At 36.0% G+C, this 21112-nt stretch overlaps 2 protein-coding genes across 6 annotated transcripts in view; one reads left to right on the plus strand and one right to left on the minus strand.

Moving 5' to 3' along the window:
- Positions 1 to 3299: 3299 nt before the first annotated feature.
- Positions 3300 to 16120, minus strand: LOC110456564 (tudor domain-containing protein 3-like). The gene is made up of 13 exons (XM_021507374.1): positions 16062 to 16120; positions 13889 to 13976; positions 13289 to 13354; positions 11328 to 11488; positions 10801 to 10942; positions 10179 to 10293; positions 9456 to 9604; positions 8785 to 9061; positions 8419 to 8541; positions 5900 to 7164; positions 5592 to 5666; positions 4939 to 5055; positions 3300 to 4168 (listed from the first exon to the last, which is right to left on the minus strand). Exons 1-13 carry the CDS (start codon positions 16091 to 16093, stop codon positions 3977 to 3979), a joined length of 2802 nt encoding a protein of 933 aa, XP_021363049.1. The 5' UTR covers positions 16094 to 16120; the 3' UTR covers positions 3300 to 3976.
- Positions 16121 to 16339: 219 nt separating this feature from the next.
- LOC110456556 (protein diaphanous homolog 2-like) overlaps positions 16340 to 21112 on the plus strand; it is a 75795-nt gene continuing 71022 nt past the window's right edge. For 3 of the 5 annotated variants that reach the window (XM_021507362.1, XM_021507364.1, XM_021507365.1), the window contains exons 1-2: positions 16826 to 17326; positions 18789 to 18986. In XM_021507362.1, the coding sequence (XP_021363037.1) occupies positions 17282 to 17326; positions 18789 to 18986 (243 nt within the window). In that variant the 5' untranslated portion in view covers positions 16826 to 17281. The other 2 variants (XM_021507363.1, XM_021507368.1) reach the window with 1 other exon arrangement.

Here is a 21112-nt window from a genome sequence, read left to right on the forward strand (position 1 = left end):
AAAACAGATTTTCTATTTATAGTAACAGTGACCTTGACCTTTGACCTTCGGACCTGAAAAGCAATCCCAAGCAAGCACTTTTGGTAAGGAAGCACTGCATGAAGTTTGAGTTTGATCGGCCCAAGGAAACTCAAGTTATTGCACGTAAACAGATTTTCTATTTATAGTAACAGTGACCTTGACCTTTGACCTTCTAACCTGAAAAGCAATTCCAAACAAGCACTTTTGGTAAGGAAGCACTGCATGAAGTTTGAGTTTGATCGGCCCAAGGAAACTCAAGTTATCGCACGAAAACCTCTGTTCGGACGCCGCCGCCGGCGCCAAAGCAATACCTATGTGTCACCAGCTTTTCGCAGGCGACACAAAAATGATGTGACTCTCTACCTTAAACATTACAAAGTATTAAGATATAGTCTTAAAATTATCCAATAAAAGCCAATGATTAGTAATATACGTAGAAGTAGGGTATTTTTTATCTGCAAAACTTTTAAAAGAAAACATCAAATGCCAGTGAAAAATCCATACAAAGAGTTTAATTTTTCATATGCATCCCTCAGCCTTAAAAAATGTAACCCCCTGGGATGTAGTAGAGATTAAACAGACTACATAGATTACACAACCATATCATCAAGGTTAGTTATCTTACAGGGTTTAAATGATTACAATTAAATTGTAGTATATCCTGTTGCATAAATACAAATCAGCATTGAACATGTCCATCTATACACTTGTCCAGCAGTTAGTCTAAATCAATGTATCACTTGTTTCTTCATAAAATGTTTTTCAGAATTTTAGAAACAAACGATCATGTAAAGATGAAAAAATCCTGGATTTCTAAGGATTACTCATCTCAAAATTAAAATACCAATCTGAAGTGGTTCAAAACTGGTAAAATATAAAACACCAATAAATATATACATACACATTAACATGTATACAAGTACAAAATAAAGGTTGAGAACAAGTAGATCTTTAAAGAATCAATATTTAGCATTTAAATTGATACATCAAAACTTCATAACAGGTTATAAAAGCAGATATTGCAAGTTTGTTATAGGGTAACATTGTACAAGTTTTTTTATATCCTCATAACTCCTGGTCTACAAGGTGGAAATATATATCAGTATGTGAGGTTGGGTAAAAGTTTATTGCACACAGCCTTGAGATATATATCTTGTTTGTTTTTTGATGTCCTATTAACATCTTTGGTCATTTAAGGACATGCCAGGTTTTGGTGGTGGAGGAAAGCCAAAGTACCCAGAAAAAACCCACTGATGGTAAATATAGTTTACTAAGGTTTTCAAGCCTTATGACCATCTTCAGGGGATTCATAATGTTGTAACCATGACATCAAAAATAATTTAACTGAAGATGGCTGTAATGCTTGAAAACGTAAGCGAAAATCAACTCTATTTTGTTTTTACCATAGAGCACCAAAGTTGGTAACATAAATACTTTTACAGTATCATTAAATTTGATTCTTATTACTGAACCAAGTCTCCAAATACACTTGATATTTCATAAAAACCTTCTCAATGATTCTATTAATTGATACTCGAGTTAAGAAATGACTTAAGTTAAGGATATATGCTACCTTACACATTATACCTGTAATTTGTGTTAGAGTTAAGGATATATGCTACTTTATACATCATAATATCTGTGATTTGTGTTAGAGATAAGAATATATGCTACCTTATACATCATTATACCTATGATTTGTGTTAGAGTTAAGGATACATGCTACTTTACACATTATTATACCTTTAATTTGTGTATGAGCTAATGATGTATGCTACCTTATTAATGTGTTGAAGTTCTCTCTCGTTAAAACATTTGTAAATCACTTAATTTTTGCAAATACATATTCCTGTGATGTACATTACAGTAAGGTAGCATACATCCTTAAGTTGATGTACATCACAGTAAGGTAGCATACATCCTGAAGTTGATGTACATTACAGTAAGGTAACATACATCCTTAAGCGAATGTACATTACAGTAAGGTAGCATGCATCCTTAAGCGGATGTACATTACAGTAAGTTAGCACACATCCTTAAGCTGATGTACATTACAGTTAGGTAGCATACATCCTTAAGCTGATGTACATTAAAGTAAGGTAGCATGCATCCTTAAGCGGATGTACATCACAGTAAGGTAGCATACATCCTGAAGTTGATGTACATTACAGTAAGGTAGCATACATCCTTAAGTTGATGTACATCACAGTAAGGTAGCATACATCCTGAAGTTGATGTACATTACAGTAAGGTAACTTACATCCTTAAGCGAATGTACATTATAGTAAGGTAGCATGCATCCTTAAGCAGATGTACATCACAGTAAGGTAGCATGCCCCCTTCAGCTGATGTACATTACAGTAATGTAGCATGCATCCTTAAGCGGATGTACAGCACAGTAAGGTAGCATGCATCCTTACGCTGATGTACATTACAGTAAGGTAGTATACATCCTTACGCTGATGTACAATCCTTAAGCTCATGTACATTACAGTAAGGTAGCATGCATCCTAAACCGGATGTACATTTCATGTACCAAGAATACTAAGGAACATTGTTTACAGAAGTAGATGTATATCTAAAGGATGTACATTACAGTAAGTTAGCACACACCCTTAAGCTGATGTACATTACAGTTAGGTATCATACATCCTTAAGCTGATGTACATTAAAGTAAGGTAGCATGCATCATTAAGCGGATGTACATTACAGTAAGTTAGCACACACCCTTAAGCTGATGTACATTACAGTTAGGTATCATACATCCTTAAGCTGATGTACATTAAAGTAAGGTAGCATGCATCATTAAGCGGATGTACATCACAGTAAGGCAGCATGCATCCTTAAGCTAATGTACATTACAGTAAGGTAGCATGCATACTTAAGCTGATGTACATTACAGTAAGGGAGCATGCATCCTTAAGCGGATGTACAGCACAGTAAGGTAGCATGCATCCTTACGCTGATGTACATTACAGTAAGGTAGTATCCATCCTTAAGCTGATGTACAATCCTTAAGCTGATGGACATTACAGTTAGGTAGCATACATCCTTAAGGTGATGTACATTAAAGTAAGGTAGCATGGATCCTTAAGCGGATGTACATCACAGTAAGGCAGCATGCATCCTTAAGCTAATGTACATTACAGTAAGGTAGCATGCATCCTAAACCGGATGTACATTTCATGTACCAAGAATACTAAGGAACATTGTTTACAGAAGTAGATGTATATCTAAAGGATGTACATTACAGTAAGTTAGCACACCTGCTTAAGCTGATGTACATTACAGTTAGGTAGCATCCATCCTTAAGCTGATGTACATTAAAGTAAGGTAGCATGGATCCTTAAGCGGATGTACATCACAGTAAGGTAGCGTGCATCCTTAAGCGGATGTACATCACAGTAAGGTAGCGTGCATCCTTAAGCGGATGTACATCACAGTAAGGCAGCATGCATCCTTAAGCGGATGTACAATCCTTAAGCTGATGGACATTACAGTAAGGTAGCATGCATCCTCAACCGGATGTACATTTCATGTACCAAGAATACTAAGGAACATTGTTTACAGAAGTAGATGTATATCTAAATAATCAAAATAAAACAGCCATGATTCTTTTTATCAAGTTGACATAAAAATGCAACTATATGCAACAAAAATATATAAAGACAAAAACTAACACTGACCTGAAAAATGTAAATACCAAGTACAGAATTGATGTAAAATTGACCATATTGATATAAATGTATACAATTAAACAAATATATCAAATATATTTACTGGCCTTAGTAAAGCCGCAAGACAATTAAATAAAGTTTGAGCATCTAGTAGTCGTTTTATCTATAATCAATCAATCTGGTGTTCTGTAGAACAAGTGCCATCTTAATCTTGATATTTTTTTACACCGGGGAAGCACTATAAACTAGACTAGGATATGTCTGGGTCAACCGTCCAATCACTGGCGTTGACTTGGAGGTTGGTAAAAAGCCTGTGTGGGCTTATTCTGATCAGGACGTGCTTGGCGTCGTCGGAACTCCATAGTGTTGAAGTGGTTGTCATGGCCGAGTAGTTGCCCCTGTGATTGGCTCCCATAGTCCACATACTGCTGATTGGGAGGCTGTTGATGAGGTAGGTACTGACTGGGGGGCTAATAAACGAATATAAAATTAATACCAAATTAATTCTTACTGAAGTTGAAATTTCTCTTTCATACCTACAAGGTAATTCTTTTTCTCTCAACCAATCAATGATATGTTCCAAAACAATGATCATCTTTTAAGTAATCTCCCCCCCCCCCCCTCCCGAAAACTGAACTCTTTAGTTCCATGACAACATCTCATTGTTCTTTTCTAGTGTTATGATGTCATGTCTGTCAACAAAGAGGCGACAGAGAAATATTGAACAGCTAAAGTGGGAGTCAATTTTTGACTGGAATGAGACTCTTTGACTCAAGCAGATTTCACATTTTCCTATACAGCAGAATTGTTATTATGAAAAAGAGCATGAAGAACATCCTGAATATATCTCCCTAACTTCTCTACACTTCTGTTTCATGTACATCTGTACATCAAACACAAAATGACATGCTAAAAGGCAACAATTTTTATGAGGACTTCCCAAAGACTAACATATACAATCATTTTAAGACCCATGTTTTTAGGTTTTAACACAATTCCAACTAGAACCAATTGTTCCAGGTAACACTGCCAATTAGGGCTTGTGATATAGTGGATTCTATAATTATGATGTACAATTTACTTAAATAAGAATTTACACTGCTTAACATGGGAATATGAACAGGGTTGTAAATACTGAAAAACAGTTAACATATAAGCTCTGTTAATGATTTGCATTGCATTGATGATGACAAAAATGATACATGTTTATTAAAAAAAAAAAATTGTTTTTAATACAAACCATGCTCAAGGGTTTAACATCAGTAAGATTGACCTCCTCCTCATTTCCATACTCGGGGAACAACACAATACAGGTGGGCAGGTCTTGAAACAGCGCCCGGACAACAGCTGGGTAGAACTGAGACAAATATCAATAGTCAATGTTACATTGTGTATCATTACACAGGGAAGTCTAGTGTGTGTATTATTTTTTTCACAGCCAGATAGAAATAAGACAAATCACAAGTCAATGTTTAAAGGTTAGTACAGCATCTGGTTTCAGAGCTTGTGACATTTAGATAAGAAATGTAATCTGTAAAGTGATGACACCAAAACTCTACTTACTGGTGACCTTGTGTCAGAATGTTGTAACACAAACTCCTACAAAAGTTGTTTGTGAACACATACATTAAGTTTCATGACAACTGGATCATATATGCTACCTTTCACTTTAAGTGAAACATTGTGTATTACATAACATTGAATTCCCTTGCTCCTGGAATGATCCATAAACAATTCTGTCAAATTTCATCAGCTAATCTTGACATTTAATTTTCAAATTTTAAAAGACACTCAGTATTAAAACTTTGTGTCTATATACAACTTGAAACCAACTTTAGTTAAATAAACATGATAACCAACCATCACTGGTTGGGGAACCTGTTTATATCCTACCTTGTTATCCTCCCAGTACTTAGCCAGACAGGGGTCACCTTTCTTAAAAGGGGCTGCAGATGGGGGAGGGAAGTTCTGAAACAAACATAATATACTGTGCTGTAGATAGACAATATAATACCTTTTTTCCATATCTGTCATTCTACACATATAGACATAGACTGTTGCCATCCAAACAAGGTTGAGTACTTGTAAGATTGATTAACAGCAAAGCTATAATAATTCCTATAAATACGTAATTTGAATTATTTGACATCCTATGCCTAAGTGCGAGTGGTGGTCATGCCTGTTTTACCTGGTGTACCTACCTGTGGCTGGTTCTGATAAGTTGTCTTGTTAGTTCCTCTCTGGTTACTATTTGCGGACTGGTTTGGTTGTCTCATTGGCCGAGTATTTTGTGGCCCTTTACTGAAATCCTTGTTTTGTTTAGGATCAAAGTTCTGCTGCCCTCCCGAAGGCTGAGTGTCCTGTCTAAACTGTTCTGACTGAGACCCACCATAATGTCTACTTTCACTTTGCCCATATTGCCTACTTTGATTCTGTGAACCACCGTACTGCCGGCTGTCATTTTGACCAAATTGTCTGTTATTATCCCTTCCATATTGCCTATTGTCATTTTGTGATCCATAAGGTTTATTTTCACCTTGTCCGTATGGTTTATTTTCACTACCTTGTCCGTATGGTTTATTTTCACTACCTTGTCCGTATGGTTTGTTTTCACGACCTTGTCCGTATGGTTTATTTTCACCTTGTCCATATGGTTTATTTTCACTACCTTGACCGTATGGTTTATTTTCACTACCTTGTCCGTATGGTTTCTTTTCACCTTGTCCGTATGGTTTATTTTCACTACCTTGTCCGTATGGTTTATTTTCACCTTGTCCGTATGGTTTATTTTCACTACCTTGTCCATATAGTTTATTTTCTCCTTGTCCGTATGGTTTATTTTCACCTTGTCCATACGGTTTGTTTCCATTTTGCCCTCCGTATTGGCGACTGTCGTTTTGAGCACCAGACTGCCTGTTGTAGTTCTGAGATGAGCTTGTCTGATTAGTTGAGCCTCCATCTCTTTTGTTGGTATAACCCTGTGACTTTCCTGGACGGCTCTGGCTACTGGAGTCACTACTATTTCCACTGTTGTTGTAGGCACCACGTTGATTGTTCTGACCTCCTCGGTCCTCTGGCCGAGAACTATTACTATTGACCTGTCCGTTGTTGTAATTATTTTGACCTCTCTGGTTGCCTGTCTGATTATTGTAACTTTGCTTTCCTCTGTCATTAGAAAAGTTAGACTTTGTGGAGGTCTTTTCACTGTTTTGATTATTATGGTACGAAGGTTTCTGTGAGTTTTCTCCCTTTGAGGCATAGGCTGGACCTGTTTGGGGCCGAGAGTCTCTGCCTCCACGGTAGTTTTTAGAGGAGGGGTTATCATCGCGATCATTCCCTTGATACCTTTGACCATAGTCTGAATCACTGTTTCGTTGGTTCTGATTGGTTGAGTGCTGATATTGTGACTTTGTGTATGATGACGAAGAACTCTGGGAAGAGTTTTTCTCTGTTTTTGTATTGCTGCCTGTCAATAGAGAGAGAAAGAGAAATATATTTTAATGAAAACCACTTTTGTTACAGCTAATACAGGACATTCCCTGTAATGTAAAATAAAGATACTATAAAATTTATGTTACTTCAGTTAATATTAATCACTGACCTGGATATTAGTTGGTGGGTGTCTTAATGTGGGAGTGAACCGGAGTAGCCCAGAGAAAACCTAGGTGTTCGGGCAGGTGACCCCATACATTTTCACATCCAATCGAGGAATCAACCCTGGGCACCTTAGTGAAAGGGGAGTGTTATCAACTGATCAACCCGACCATTGATATAGTTACTCTGTAGGACATATATCATAGAAAGGTTGTCAAACAAATTAATGTTTAAATATGATTTATATCTGTCTGAGTACAAATTGTACCACTGATTTACATACAGTTTTCCAATAAGCGCTGGTTCGTTATCATGTTTATCTAACTCAATTTAGTTAATATTTAAAATGTATAAAGACACAAGGTTTAGAGAGTGTCTTTTTACATTTTGAAAATGAACTAATGAGAGTAAAATAAACATGACCACCTGCCATCACCAGTCTAGGGACCCTTTTCTCCAATATAGTTCACATTATTTTTAGAAAACTACATTTTCTAATGGAAGCACATGATTGCTGTTCCAAATTTCGGGGAAACAATTGCTTGAATTATGACATCACAAAGGAAGATGCTGATGCAAGCATTTTCACATGGCATCATAAGTGAAAGAAAATCACATCCAGATAAGGTATCGGTATTACACACTCTGGTGGGCAATCAAAAATGTCAACCCAATCCTAACAGGTTAATACATCGAGTCAGGAAACCAATAGTGGTTATGAGAGAAATGAAACTCTCAAGTACAACCCAAGAAGTTCTCTGAATAGATTACACATATACTAGAAAATTAACTCACAAGAACGGAAAATAAATGGTAATCAATCATCAAGACATCACTCCATCTTAAGTAAACTTATTTCACTCAAGAGGCCAAAAGGGCCTGGATTGCTCACCTGCTTTTAACCTAAAACTACATTAGTTCAGACTATCTCTCAGTCAATAGTCTTGACTAACTCTCTATCAGAATGGCAACAAATGTGCAGGGTTTATATTTAGCATAATTTATCAGGCCATTTTTTAATACAGTGAAACAAAACCCCATTAAATAGTATATGAGGGCTGTGCACTATACAGTAATTTAATAGAGAAAAGGCATTAAATACATATAAGTTTGGTCATTAACCTACTTTTATCATTTGATGGTTTGATCTTAGTTTCTAAGAAGTCAAACAATGTGGCAGGTCCTGAGGGTCGACTTGATCCCATATCCTCCCCAAATTCCTCCCTGTCCCGGCCACGTCCCCGACCACCTAAGAAAGCATTGATAAAGCCATTGATTATATTATGATTACCTTCTGCTAGCAACTTTTGTACTATATGCATTTAGTGATCAACGCATTCATACAATAATTAAGAAATTTGTAAAATTTAAAAAAAAAAAAAAAAAAACAGGTTTAAATTAATTTGCATAATGTTTTTATAAAAATCTTTTTCCAAAGTAAATATGGACAAATGTATGTTATCATAATATATAGATATATGTAAATTCTAACCTCTCGTGTTTTCTCTTCTGTCATCACGTCTGTCGTCTCGTCTGTCATCGCGTCTATCATCTCTCCTGTTGTCTTGTCGGTCCTCTCTGAAGTCCCGCTGTGGTCCCCGCCTGTCACCACGGTCATTCATTGGCCGGTCCTTAAAGTTACTCCTCCCAGTCAGCAACTGATTAATGGCTGATGCTACATCATTGTCGGTTTGTCTGAGCGCCCGGCTGGCTTCCTCAGTTGTGAATCCCATTTCTACGATCCTAGATATTTCTCTGTCCATCCCCACCTGTACAAAACAATGTAACTCCTACAGCAATGTTCTTATAATACTGAAGATTACACTGCTTTCTCACTTAATAACATTTTCTCAATTATTACTTATTCTTTGTGTGACACAAAATGTACATTACCACATCGCTTCATAAAGATGTCTTTCATTTGAGTTGTTTCTCAAGGGTTAACTGCCACAACAATAAAATATACCAGAGACAGTCTAGGCCACCATTGATAACAGCACAATAAAGTATATATCAAAAACAGTAAAGATGTCACCATTGATAATACATGTAGCACAGTTAAATATACCGGAGTCAGTAAAGGTGTAGGCCACTGTTAATAATGGTAAACCGTCGCAAGAATTAAGTTTACCGCAGAGAGTAACCGGTCTAGGCCACCGTTACCTGTTTGGTACCCCCTCCAAACGTCTTGGGCTTGCTTTCCTCCTTAGCCTGCAGTGCTTCAGCTATAGTAGCCTTCCTCTGCTGCTCAAACTCAATCTCCTCTGCCGTCTTCTCCTCTTTCTTATTTGATTCAATGGATTTAAAGTCATCTGAGAAAAAAAGAATCAATAGCTTCTTGTATCTAAATTGAAGTACTTTATAAGAGGTTATGTCTAGTATACCACAGCCACAGGTCCCCAGCCCTGTATTGATTAACAAACTACCTATATCAAAAGTTTACTTCTAGATGGAAATTAGAGTCTTCATCACAACACCAATTTAGACAAAAATATAAAACATAAGTTAGCCTAACTTAGCCATACAAAATGGATTTGCTTGCAGGTTTTATCACTGTTGCAATTTTTTGATTGAGGCCATCATAAAAAACGAATAAGAGACTTTTTCATTCATGTATAAAATATATGTATACAATGTACCGAGTAAAGGTTAAACAAATACTGAAATATTTAAACACTGCATTCAGTTTTCAATATCTGAAAAATACAAATTAAAAGAAAATTGAAATTTGCACAGTGATTCACAATGAACAATGCAACTTATATATTTCATTTATTTCCATTTAATTATTCAAATAACCCCGACATGGAATATGGTTGACTGGAGAATGAAGGACAATTTAATTTTCAACTTTGTAAATCATTTAGTACATTTCTTCAAACCTACCTCTTTTATTGACTTTGACAGCACCCTTTGCATCTCGTATTCTCTGACCAAATGGGACAAACAAGGGGGGTCCTCCTTCTGAGCCTACATTGGCTCTTGATTGTCCGGCTAGCATCTGCAGAATTAAAACAAGTTCAAGGTCAAGTCCTTTATCACTTGGAGCTTTACAGCTCATCAGTATGCAGTGCAATACTATACAAACAGCATTCTATGGACACAAATTACAATGACAGAATTACAGATAACTTGTAATGTAATATTGTACTTAGTGAAGATGAGTTACACACAGTAGAGATACATGAGGATAACATATTTCAGATTTAATATCAGATTGGTGATGACAGTACATTACTATGAAAGTAACAAACAATCACCATATAGGCTGACATCAGCACTACAACATACTTGCTAAAGAGATCTAGAAGATTTGGCTTTGTCTATCTCTCGTACAGCTTTGGCTACTTCTGATAGTACTACATGTATTGAATTTCACAAGGAATCGATCATTTGGACCTCTACTGAACCTCAAAGGAAAAATCGACCTTGATAATGATTCTCCTCTACCCTGTCTAGCATGAAAAAGTGCCATGCACAACATACAAGATAAAGGCAAGTTACAGACCTTTTTAAGCTCCCAGTTCTCCGCGAGTTTGTTGACACGTCCTCCCACAAACACTGTATTTTTGTTGGTTAATAAGAGGAAGCCATTCTCCACCTCTACTGTTCCCTTTATACAGATCTTAGTACCTGGTGGGGTGTCAAGTCTACAAACAACGAATACATATTTTCTAGAGGCAATTTATGTAAAAAAAACAATATATGTGCTGGCAACTTTTACAAACTAATTTTTTTCAGGACAAAACTTATGGAAACAAATGAGGCATTTTCCAGAACTAAACTATGGGGGAGGGTCAGGGGCATTTTTTGGGAACTTGTCGCTAGTATGAATCAAGTACATGACTAGTTCTAGTAGTAATAGGACAAATATAAACCATCCTTTCACCCATTATTTTTAAAATGTACCTTCCATACCTCCCAAATATTTATTTCTAGAAAAGCTCTCATCATTGCAAGATTTACTATTAAATCTCAAAACAGTTTGTAAACTATATGAACAGAATTTGTATCAATCAAATGGATGTGGCTTACCCTATCCTTTCCAGTCTCTGCATTTCAATAGCATTGCAGGTCTGCTGTCCATCAGTCAGTGCCAGTCTTAGCATACGGGGTGCTGTTTGAGATTCCTCATGTTCCTTTGGGGCCGAAATGTTGCGGATCTTCTGGATCTGGAGAACACCAGGACCTTCCACCTGCAGGGCGAATAATGAAGAAACCATGCATAATTAATCATTCTGTTCTCTAAAACAAACTAACAGTGCATTATTATTTTCATTTCCCATATAAACTACCAAGGTACACTGATAAATACATATGGATTCCTTAGAAGTGGAACTTGATTTTTGTGTTTTGCACAGAACTATATTTTTGTTCTTTTTGTGGTTGGAATTATTTGTCCACCTCCATAAGACATTTTTTTTAGTAAACTACACCATAAATTCAAATGATTCATCTGGACAAATGCTCAGGGGAACTCATAAAGGCCTATTAAGGTGATGTAAATACTCAATTTCTATTCAAACTTTTAAATGAAAGAATTGACTTGAATATTTATATTGATACTATTAAACCATTATGAACATACTATATTCGTCAAGGTTTTATAAAAACTATAGTTGATTTTTTTATCAGGGCATATTTTATACATATTTTATATTAAATTTGACAGTATGATTAACAGAATCTTCACCTACCGTGAGGGTTTGACAACAGAAATTCCAATCTGAAGGGTGATATTCTTGATTGTCTTAATCAAAGCTGGCTTCATACCGAGGGTAGGGTAGAGACATTCATGAACCTCACCCCGAGGCTTCATACCAAGAGTAGAGACATTCATGAACCTCACCCCGAGGCTTCATACCAAGAGTAGAGACATTCATGAACCTCACCCCGAGGCTTCATACCAAGAGTAGAGATATTCATGAACCTCACCCCGAGGCTTCATACCAAGAGTAGAGATATTCATGAACCTCACCCTGAGACTTCATACCAAGGGTAGAGACATTCATGAACCTCACCCCGAGGCTTCATACCGAGGGTAGAGACATTCATGAACCTCACCCAGAGGCTTCATACCGAGGGTAGCGACATTCATGAACCTCATCCTGAGGGTAGAGACATTCATGAACCTCACCCTGAGGCTTCATACTGAGGGTAGAGACATTCATGATCCTCACCCAGAGGCTTCATACAGATGGTAGAGACATTTATGATCCTCACCTCGAGGCTTCATACCAAAGTAGAGACATTCATGAACCTCACCCTGAGGCTTCATACTGAGGGTAGAGACATTCATGAACCTCACCCCGAGGCCTCATACCGAGGGTAGAGACATTCATGATCCTCACCCCGAGGCTAATCATACCGAGGGTAGAGACATTCATGAACCTCATCCTAAGGCTTCATACCGAGGGTAGAGACATTCATGATCCTCACCCAGAGGCTTCATACCGAGGGTAGAGACATTCATTATCCTCACCTCGAGGCTTCATACCGATGGTAGAGACATTCATGATCCTCACCCAGAGGCTTCATACCGAGGGTAGAGACATTCATGAATCTCACCCCGAGGTTTCATACCGAGGGTCGAGACATTCATGAACCTCATCCTGAGGCTTCATACCGAGGGTAGAGACATTCATGATCCTCACCCCGAGGCTTCATACCGAGGGTCGAGACATTCATCACCATCACCAGAGGATTGTGACTTCTCTATCATACCTTTCTTGTAATGATTGATTTTCCTCTAATCCTATCATTAAATTATATTTTCCACAAAAATAGTTATCAGGATTTGTAATCTACCAGTCTTTTTGTTCTGATCTACACATTAAAAACTGATGGAGAAGTTTTATTTTATTATCCCTGTTACATCATTGTATTGTTTTCTTCAATATGCTGTCCTTTACACTCTTGTGGGTGACAGAGAAGTCTTGAACAAGAAAAACAGGAAACATAACTGTGAATAAAGGGAGAGAAGACAATCTACTTACATATTCACACTTTCCACGATTTAGATCCTCTGGCAGCCATTTTTCACCAATCTCACGCAAATCAGTCTAAAAAAGAAAATCTTGACAAGTTTAATATCACTCAGACAAACTACTACCATATTAAACGGAGTTTCTCATAGCAACTTTTACAATCAGAAAATATATTACGAGGAATGCAGCTGAGATCTTTCTGTCATCCACCTCTTTTATTTGACCATGCAAAGGCAGTATCATAATGCCTTGGGATGTCATACAGAATAAAAATAGATATCAGTGATTTCTGCCTTATTTTCACAAAATGTAGAAAAAATATCAGGAATGTTTTCTAAATTTGTATATAAATGTAATGACATTATCATGATTGGTGCTTTTTTCCTTAATCACAGTTTTTAAAGATATATGTGCTTGGATATTACATGAACATTATGGAGGAAATATATGCCATTAGCCTTAAATAATTGAATACTCTTAAAATAACCTTTGTGTGTTTTGAATATTATTAAATCAACTAGAAGGAGATATACACATAATAACTAATCATCCCTCTTTGATAAGGACCTCTATTTCACTACGATATAGTAAGTAAACTACTCAACTTACATTTTTAGCTGCCTCTATAATTTTTTCTGTGGACACACAATTTCCAGCTGCTGCTGAACAAAACGTTAATCCCTCTGCTGTCAGATTCCTAAAATTAAAAGTAAGCACACAAACAAAGGCAATGAGTGAAAATTCAACTTTCTTAAAAGATCAAAAAATTTCAATACAATGTACTGTGTACTGGGAATTTTTTGCGGCAGTTTGAATTTTCGCCCTCTGTAATGAAGGAGAATTTATGATAACAGCATTATAAGTAAACAGCATAATACACATACAGTAATAAAACATGAAGGGCAGAATTAACACGGGGCGAAAATCAATTTCATTGGTAAAGGACGAATGTTTGACTAGGAGAAAATTTCCTAACATATTGTACTTATTTAATGAAGACTATACTTCCAAACTGTTCATCATGGTATATTTGCTTATTTTTAAATAAGTTCAGGGGAATAGAAATAAGATTTTTTTTAAGTCTGCAGTAAATAATTTCCTAAAAAGCAACAAGAAAAAAAAATCTTTCTTTTGTTGTTTTGTCCTTATAATTCCTTTGTGTATCTTCAGTGATATTTGTAATATTTCAATTAATTTTGGTATTCTTCCCTATTGAACTGACACTGGTTCGAAATAACATGTAATAATAAATATATATGAAAGATTATATTTGATGCCTGTGACCTGAGGGAGTATTACCCTTGAATCAAGGTAGCACTTTTGCAACTTCCTTCAATCAAAAGATTAACAAAATAACCTATACAGAATATATTAACCTTAAAACCATTGGAATAAATTACGGAAATGACTATAGATGTTTTAGATGAAATGCCAGTTCCTAATATCAGACGGCTGATAATCAGCATAACTCTCAATGGCAACTGATTGATTGTTGGAAAGGTAATCATTGGCCATTTATATTGGCCATTTATTGTCATTTCCATGTTATCCCTGATATCCAATTAGTTTAAATAAGTAATTGAAAGGCATTTACTGCATTGAACTATTTGTTTGTATTTGCACATTTTTGTGAATTTAATCATGAATTTTTCAGTGCAACTAATCTGGGTCCCTCACAAAAGTGTGAAACTGGTCAAGGGTATCAGGAACATTGTCTTAGGTATTACTGTATGATCCAGCCAGTGCACAAGCCAGCTGGGTCTTTGGTATTACTGTATAATCCAGTGCACATGGTAATTGGGTCTTAGGTATTACTGTATGATAACTGGGTCTTAGGTGTTACTGTATAATCCAGCCAGTGGTGAGTGCACAGGATAACTGGGTCTTATGTGTTACTGTATGATCCATTGCACATGACAACTGGGTCTCATGTATTACTGTATGATCCAGTGCACATGATAAATGACCTGTTGTAGCTGACTTTTTAGTGTCATTGTGGCCAGGTATACAGAAGGATTTTTACTGAGTAAGACAATTTATTGACTGCATTATTATGAAAGAAAGTGAGGATGGGAGCACCAACAGATTTACTGCTTTATAACCCTTTCTATATTAAAGCTTTTTCTTGTGTTGGGTAGGGGTGGTGGTGGCAGGGCACTGCATGTCCCCCCTCTCTGAATCTGAAACTGGTCTACGTTTTTAAAAATACCAAAACATTACTCCTATATAATTAAATTAAATCCATTTTCCTTGTTTTTTGAAAATAATGTTCCAAAACTTTTCAGGTGTGCGACATATCCTATCACTTTATTCTTATGTCAACACATAAGGGTGACTTGAAATAATGTATTTTTCATTTTTCCGTTGCTATTCAACACGGATATCAAAGCTAAGCCTAATATTCTTCGATTTACAAAATGAAGTGATGCAGTGATGGAACAACTGTTTGACAGACACATGCAGAATATATTGATAACATTTTATTATGACCATCACCATGTTTGTCATAATAACTTTCACGAAGTTCAATTGCAATTTCAACTATTGGTCTTATAATGTGTCCAGTGATGACCGATGGTAGGGCAGCCTCTGGATCTTTGATTTTGAATCAATGGCATTACGTAAAGTTGAGAAAAAAAATACTGCCATGTTGATATATTGTGAACAATGTTTTATAAAGCACACGCATATATTAATTTCTAGGGTTCCGATGAGTATCATTTAAATAGCAATAGTTAGCTGGTTGAGGAGAGTTCACAACACATAAAAAATAACTACACACCATCCTTTTGATCTCACGGCAGACTCCGCCATCTTCAATACACGTCGAAAACAGTTAAATCAATTCTGATTGGTTGATTGGGAAACCTGGGAAATCCCTTTGGACCGTGCCTATTTCGAGCACGAATTGTCAAAAGAAATAAAATTTCGGTTGCAATTCAAGAAAATTGTGTTAAAACGAATATAGGACAATGACTTTTATCAATAAAATTTCGAAAATATCAATAATTTGAATACATGAGGGTTTCCTCTAGTTAAAAATGTAACAAGTCACGTGATTGGTTAATTTTTGGGTGTATTGTCAAAATGGCGCATAGAATGACTAACTTTAGGAAGAAGAACGGTGCCAACATCACATCCTCTGCGATTCTATAATTAGCAAGAGTGCGACCCACGTGTTAAAGATAAAAATACCAAACGGAAACTATTGATACATTTAGTTACGTTGTCAAGGTCATATTTAGATTTCCTTTTCGTTAGAAATCGACAGATGTCAATCTATTTGCACAGTTTGGTTCATTCATGCAATTTCTACTGTTGACATTAGCTCTGTTATTGTCAATGCACATGCTCACTGCTGAGCGTTCTTGTGCTATCTCAATGTAAGCATGTGATTACAAACGTAGTCATTTGTTTCCTGGTGACTGGAGTTAATGACATAGTTTAAAAACCGTGTCGGATAGATTTTTCCGGATGTGTGTCACAAACTGAACTGAAGCATGGATAAGAAAGAAAGAGATAAGCGAGGCAGTTTTGTAAGTATTATCTTCCGTAACACATCCGTACAGAGTGTTTGCTGTTCACTTGGTCCTGTACTACAACACAGTGTAGATAACACACTTGATATATAGACCCATTGTTTACAGATGTGACTGGTAGTGGTATGATGATCATGTCCTGGTACAGTTTACATCATATGCTCCTTGGAATGTGTTTTACTGTGGATTTTTATTGAATTTGATTCGTTATATGAAGTGAATCATTGTTTAAATGGGACATCTGATTCATCGTCACCATTTTGAGCAGATTAATAACTAACTGGAGGTGGTGACGCCTGTATCCATTGGCAATCTTTTCTGATTATGAATTGTCACATGAGTTGCATTTTGAAATTACTTAAACAGAATGTGATGAATATGGCTACATCAATGCTCCTTTATTAGATAATATTTGGAATTCAATTGACATTTCAAATTTGGTGGTGCAAAGTATATTTGAACAATGCAGCGGGGTAGGGAATCTAAAAAGTCCAAATTTAAACCTAAGGTGAGTATATACATTGTACAATCTATTTTATTGATAAACAAAATCATTAATAAGACATTAACATGTCATATACTTTAGTTTGTAACAAGCTGTTATGAGGTTATAATATTGTGTTTAAACTTCAAAATTAGATGTAACTGGCTTGTTCATACCTACGTTTACGTCTATCGTGGAATTAGAACGTAATGATATATTGGTAATACATTTTAAGTATGTATTTATAGTTTTTAAGTATGTATTTATAGTTGTCAATATGAATATATTTTATGCTTCTCCATTAAGTGTAATCCTTGTTCATACCTGTACATATTATTGTAACCTCTGGCCAGTTGAATTTTGGCATTTACATATATATATATATATATATATAGGTCAGTTTAAGACTATGTAACAAGGGCTAGTGATGTAACTTCACATACAAGTTTATGTGCCTTGATGAGTACAGCACATTTCCTCTGCATTTTTTGTGACCTTCACCTTTGACCTTGATTTCTGGTGACCTTGGACCAAAGGTTTGGTTAAGTTCTTGCATTTAGGTCAGTTATGGACCAAGTATAAATACAGTAATTACTGTAGCTAGGGTCATGCAACTTCACATGTTCATGTTAATGCTTGTCTATGAGTAAAGTATGATGCATAATGTATTGTAACGTTGACCTTAATCTCTTTGACCTTGCTCTCGTTCCTAAGTGTGAGAGCTGATCATCCATGCCTAATACTGACATATTTCTAGTTTATGTGTGTGAGAATGTTTGAAAATCTGTTTTATTCAGACTCAGTCATGGATATATATATATACAGGCCTTTTTTTGTAAGCCTATGGTTGGGTGACATTTGGGACCCTAGAACATGAAACAGTCATATAGGCCTAACATAAGTCCTATGTACTTATTATATGCTCATCATATTTAGGTAAAAAAAATCAATGACAATTGCAAACTGAAAATGGCTGCAGTGTGTATGGTGCACATATTGCATAGATACATATGTAAGCAAGTGGGTACTAGCTGTCTATTCTATTAGTTGTGATTTAAAAAATGTTACAGTCTTCTTGTCACTTGTGTTTGATACATGCATGCATGTGCACACATAAAATCTAGGTCATGAAATTGGATAAAAATGTCTATATTACATTTCTGCATATAGTATTTCATGAAAACATGCACATGTGTCTATTAAAAGTCAATTTTGTGTGAGAACAATGTGAAAGTTGGGGAAATGTCTATAAAAAACAACAACAAAAACCTGCATAGAAGTACAGTCGAGGCATACATTAGGGTAACAAATTTACCAATCAGAACATTTCTGTTTAAAAATGCAGGACAACTGTCCAGGAATAGCTTACAAAAGCACATGTACATCATTTTTTTCATGTTGTGTAACATAAATAGTAAAAAAATTGTCGGCTTCATCATTTATAACAAATACTTTGATTGATGTTATCGTTCATGTTATATTTCAGCTTGATAAAGTAGGTGGGACATTCCGACTTGGTAGTAAGGATAAAGCCAAGAGTAAGTCTAGTACATACTCAGGTCGACTGCCATCAACAACTGAGTCGGAAGAGACAAATGGATCCCAGTATGGATTTGGTCCTCAGCAGGATGGTATCAGCACCCTGTCTGATAAAGAGGTCACGGAAAAGTTCGAACAAATGCTGGTAAGTTTTATATTACACCAATTACAAAAAAATAAAATGTTACTGAATGTTTATAAACAATTATTCACCAACTGTTATCACAAGGTTCATGGTAAGATATTAGACACCATTTGAAAAAAAACAACGTTTTAATCTCTGACCACTGGTGGTTGTTTCTTAGATCATCTTTGCGAGTCTCTGTGAGGCTGTATCATGAAACACCTAAGTAAAAGTAAAGTAGCACAATACACAAAACTGTGAACACTCAATTACCATAATTTTGATGTGGTGATGAAGAGCCTCTGGTCATGCTACCTGTATAAATCAAGGGGGTGTACATGTAATCCACAGTTATCTAGATAGATATTAATGCTGATATAAAATAATAATATAGACTAGTTCATTGTTACACCATGAAGTTCTGTTTCTTATTTTGAACTTTTATGATAGATTTTTTTTTTGCTACTGTGTGCTGTCACCAGCTGTTATGTAATTGACATGAAATAATTGTTATACAAAATATCACTGTATACTTGCTGGAACAGATGTGAAGCATGTAAATTGTGTAATTGTAGCTGGTATTGTAGTCACAGCCATTATGAACTGCTTGTAATTTTGTATGTAAAAATCTATAGATGGTTTACCAGAGCTAGAGGTTCATTTTGAATACCACTAGTCGATCAGGGTATTAGTTTCCAATTTTTACTATTCCATTCCACTACCCAATATTATTCAACAAGATATCGGGTAAGCAATATCAAATTTTGACTAGTCAATCAGGGAGTAATAGAACAATTCGATGGATCATGCTGAAATAGGATAACATCAGTATCTGATATATCCAGTTAACATCCTAGTTTGTAGGTCATCTCAAAGCGGTTCACAAATTATTATCCGTGGTTAAAGGGCCTTTGCAACCAGTCAATACATTTCTCAATTCCCTGGGGAGCATACAGCTGGAGCTGCCATTTCGGCGCTAACAGCTAGCATTCAACAATTCTAGCACTGCCCAACCACATACTCATTTAAAGCTGAGTAGACTTGAACAAGCGGAGTAAAGTATCTTGCTCAAGGATACAACACATTGCCGTTCCATGGCGCGAACCTGCAACCCTTCGGTCACAAGCCCGGTGTCCTACCACTGGACTACCGTGCCTCCACAAGAAAATAGAGTTTTACTATTTTGATAGTGGACATTTTCTAATGAACAAAACCAACTGGATGACTTCTGAAAATTATATAGTCTTGAACAGAAAAGATCCAGAATTTTTCAAACTTAAGCATTAGAGCTGTAATTATAAGCCCACTATCTGAAATCAGAATCCCTGGGGACTATCATATAAGAGCAGGCACCTATATTTCACCCAATACTGTAGGTAAGGTCATTTTTGGGTTTCCCTTATTTATTTGGCCAGTTACGTGTAATTTACATGCAATGATGCATGCTTGCACACTGGAAATAAAAACCTGTAGCAGAAAAATGTAAACCATAAAATGCACTCACAACACAGTGTATGTGTATGTGCATGGTTTGATAGAAAAGGTCTTGAATGGTTTAGTAAGATGAAGTTTATCCAGACACACAGTTTAGGGTGTATCTATAAGGCCATTGCTGAGATATAAATCAGACCCAACTAAGACATTTATTTTATAAAACTCATCAAAGGGGTATAACAAAGTTGTATATAACTAGTATCTCTATCCGCATGATCTTATTTCTTCATTTAGGTTGTATTTGATCTTTTGATGCTGCTGAATTTTAGTTGAGGTTTTAAAATACTGTCTAAGTTCTTTTATTATTGATTTGCCTGCCTTCCATTGTTGTCCTATTTTTGTTTTGTAACAATCTGCCTGAAGGTGAGATGAAAGAGAATTTTATAAAATTAATCGATCGAATGGGTCTGATATTTCTGTGTGATACATTCAGCAGTCAGTAGAATATATGGTCTATTAGCTAATCGATTGAGTGGGTCTGATGTTTATCTGTGCACATTTAGTAGACAGTAAATTCTGTTGTCTACTGAATAACTGATTGAGTTAGTCCATTAGTATCTGTTTTGTAGACCAGTAGTAGTACACGAGTGACCAGCTGATTTAGAGTACATATTCTTAGTTGATGCTGACCAGCTGATTTAGAGTACATATTC

Source organism: Mizuhopecten yessoensis, unplaced genomic scaffold, assembly GCF_002113885.1.
Source record: "Mizuhopecten yessoensis strain PY_sf001 unplaced genomic scaffold, ASM211388v2 scaffold8807, whole genome shotgun sequence".
NCBI classification, from domain to species: Eukaryota; Metazoa; Mollusca; class Bivalvia; order Pectinida; family Pectinidae; genus Mizuhopecten; species Mizuhopecten yessoensis.